The sequence below is a fragment of the Octopus bimaculoides genome, chromosome 4, assembly GCF_001194135.2.
Source record: "Octopus bimaculoides isolate UCB-OBI-ISO-001 chromosome 4, ASM119413v2, whole genome shotgun sequence".
NCBI lineage: Eukaryota > Metazoa > Mollusca > Cephalopoda > Octopoda > Octopodidae > Octopus > Octopus bimaculoides.
The window spans coordinates 116,947,321-116,949,292 of NC_068984.1; the positions used below are offsets into that span (position 1 = coordinate 116,947,321).

Consider the following 1,972-nt stretch of genomic DNA (forward strand, 5'->3'; position numbering starts at 1 on the left):
AGATCTGTAATACGTCACGCACACACACACACATATAATCACATAGATATACGCACCTTGGTATATTATAACCGCTGCTGCTGCTGTTACTATTACTACTACTACTAGTATTTTTATTGCTAACTAAGGGGATAAGAAAAATAAAGAAACGAATATTACTACTACTGGTATCACTTATTCCTTACTATTACTATTATTGGTTGTATTATTATTATTATTATTATTACTGCAGCTACTTACTAGCACTGTTATTCGTAAGATTCCTACTACTACTACTACTACTTCGACTGGCATAATTCCCATTACTACTACTACTACTACTACTACTACTACTACTACAGGCGTAATTCCCACTACTACTATTACTACTACACCAGTACTAAGAGCGGCTGCTGAATTCTGTCGTATATCGCCGTCACTAACGTAGAAGTGACGCCGTTTTATCAATCGGCCCGAACCTTTTTTTTTCTCTTTCCCCATTATTTTTTCCAACCATGTCTCGGAGAAACTACTGGAGTCGAAATGAAATTAGTATGTTTATAAAATATACGTTGTTTTCGCTCAACTTTCTATTTTGGGTAAGTTTTATATTTATATAAGTGTACACATATTTCTATCTCTCTCTCTCTCTCTCTCTGTATATATATATATACATCTATATTTCTTTGTATGTTCGAGGGGGTCGTTATTGCCGTAATCATAGCTCTTAATTATTATAATAGTTTTAATTTATATTACTTTGTTTCTTTTTGCTTTAATTATATCAAATGTTAGTTCTAATTCATCACATGGATATAAATGTATTTAGATTTTCCCTTTTCTTGCCATACCCCTTTCAATCTTTCTCTCTCTCTCTCTCATTTCTTATTTTCTGCGGTACCATCCATGTACAATATTTATAACATGATACATGATTTAAGATTTATATTTTCAGTTTTAATCATGCATCAATACAAAACAAAATACGTTAACCTTTAGAAAAGTATATCACATCTCGCAATGTATGTATATGTTATATACATACATGTATGTTCTTGTTTTGTTTTTAGTGGGTGTTAATTTTGTATCATAATTTGGTTTTGTAATGATACATATGTGATGCAATGGGTAATTAACACTATAAAAAATATATTAAAAAGAAACAGTAGTAATAAAATTAATAAAGAACCTCTGACAAAAACAAAAAAAATGGCAATCAATCGTTTTTACTCTCAGAAATGCCATTCGCGACTTGTCATCTGTTCGTTAGTTTCCGTGAAAAGTTTTTATTTATTTACTTTTGACGTGTCGAAGTGGAAGAGAAAGCTAACGGGTGTCCATGTGTGAGCCTGTTTCGGTTTAGGTATTTGTATTCGCTCACACACGGATTTTACATAGACAAATAAAGCAGGTAAGAACGAACCCTCGCCGCATACATGCACAAAAATGCATGCATGCATACATAACTCGCACATTATAAAATGCGACAGTTTTTTTTTATTATCGTGCGTGTGTGAGTGGGCGGCGTTAATGAAGATGTTACGCGTTAATTTAATGTTAAACTTATCTTTCTTAATGTATTTCGAATTATACATAAATGCATAACATACATAATAACCTGCACAACTCGCACATTATAAAATGCGACACTGTTTATCGTTATCGTGCATTTGTGAATGGGCGGCGTTAATGAAAGATGTTACGCGTTAATTTAATGTGTTTAAACTTAGCTTTCTTATTGTATATCGAATTATACATAAATATATATATATACAAGATTTCCACAGATATAAGAGTCAGAACTTGTGATCCGCCTGCCTCTTCCACTTCGATACGAGTGTTTACAGTTGACAACACGTGCTTTCAAACCCTATTTTTTGATTGGATAAAGATATTTCACGGAAAGTAACGAAGATTGTGGCATTTCTGAGACTGAAAACGATTGATTGCCAGAAAAAAAAAATTTTTTTTTTTTACTTCATTTGCGAAAATA

At 32.3% G+C, this 1,972-nt stretch overlaps 1 protein-coding gene across 1 annotated transcript in view; it reads left to right on the plus strand.

The window, feature by feature from the left end:
- The first annotated feature begins 329 nt into the window (after positions 1–329).
- The window catches only part of LOC106882727 (tetraspanin-33), an 82,973-nt gene continuing 81,330 nt past the window's right edge, over positions 330–1,972 (plus strand). The window contains exon 1 of the mRNA XM_014933499.2: positions 330–578. Coding sequence (XP_014788985.1) covers positions 495–578 — 84 coding nt within the window. The 5' untranslated portion in view covers positions 330–494. The remainder of the gene's footprint in view (positions 579–1,972) is intronic.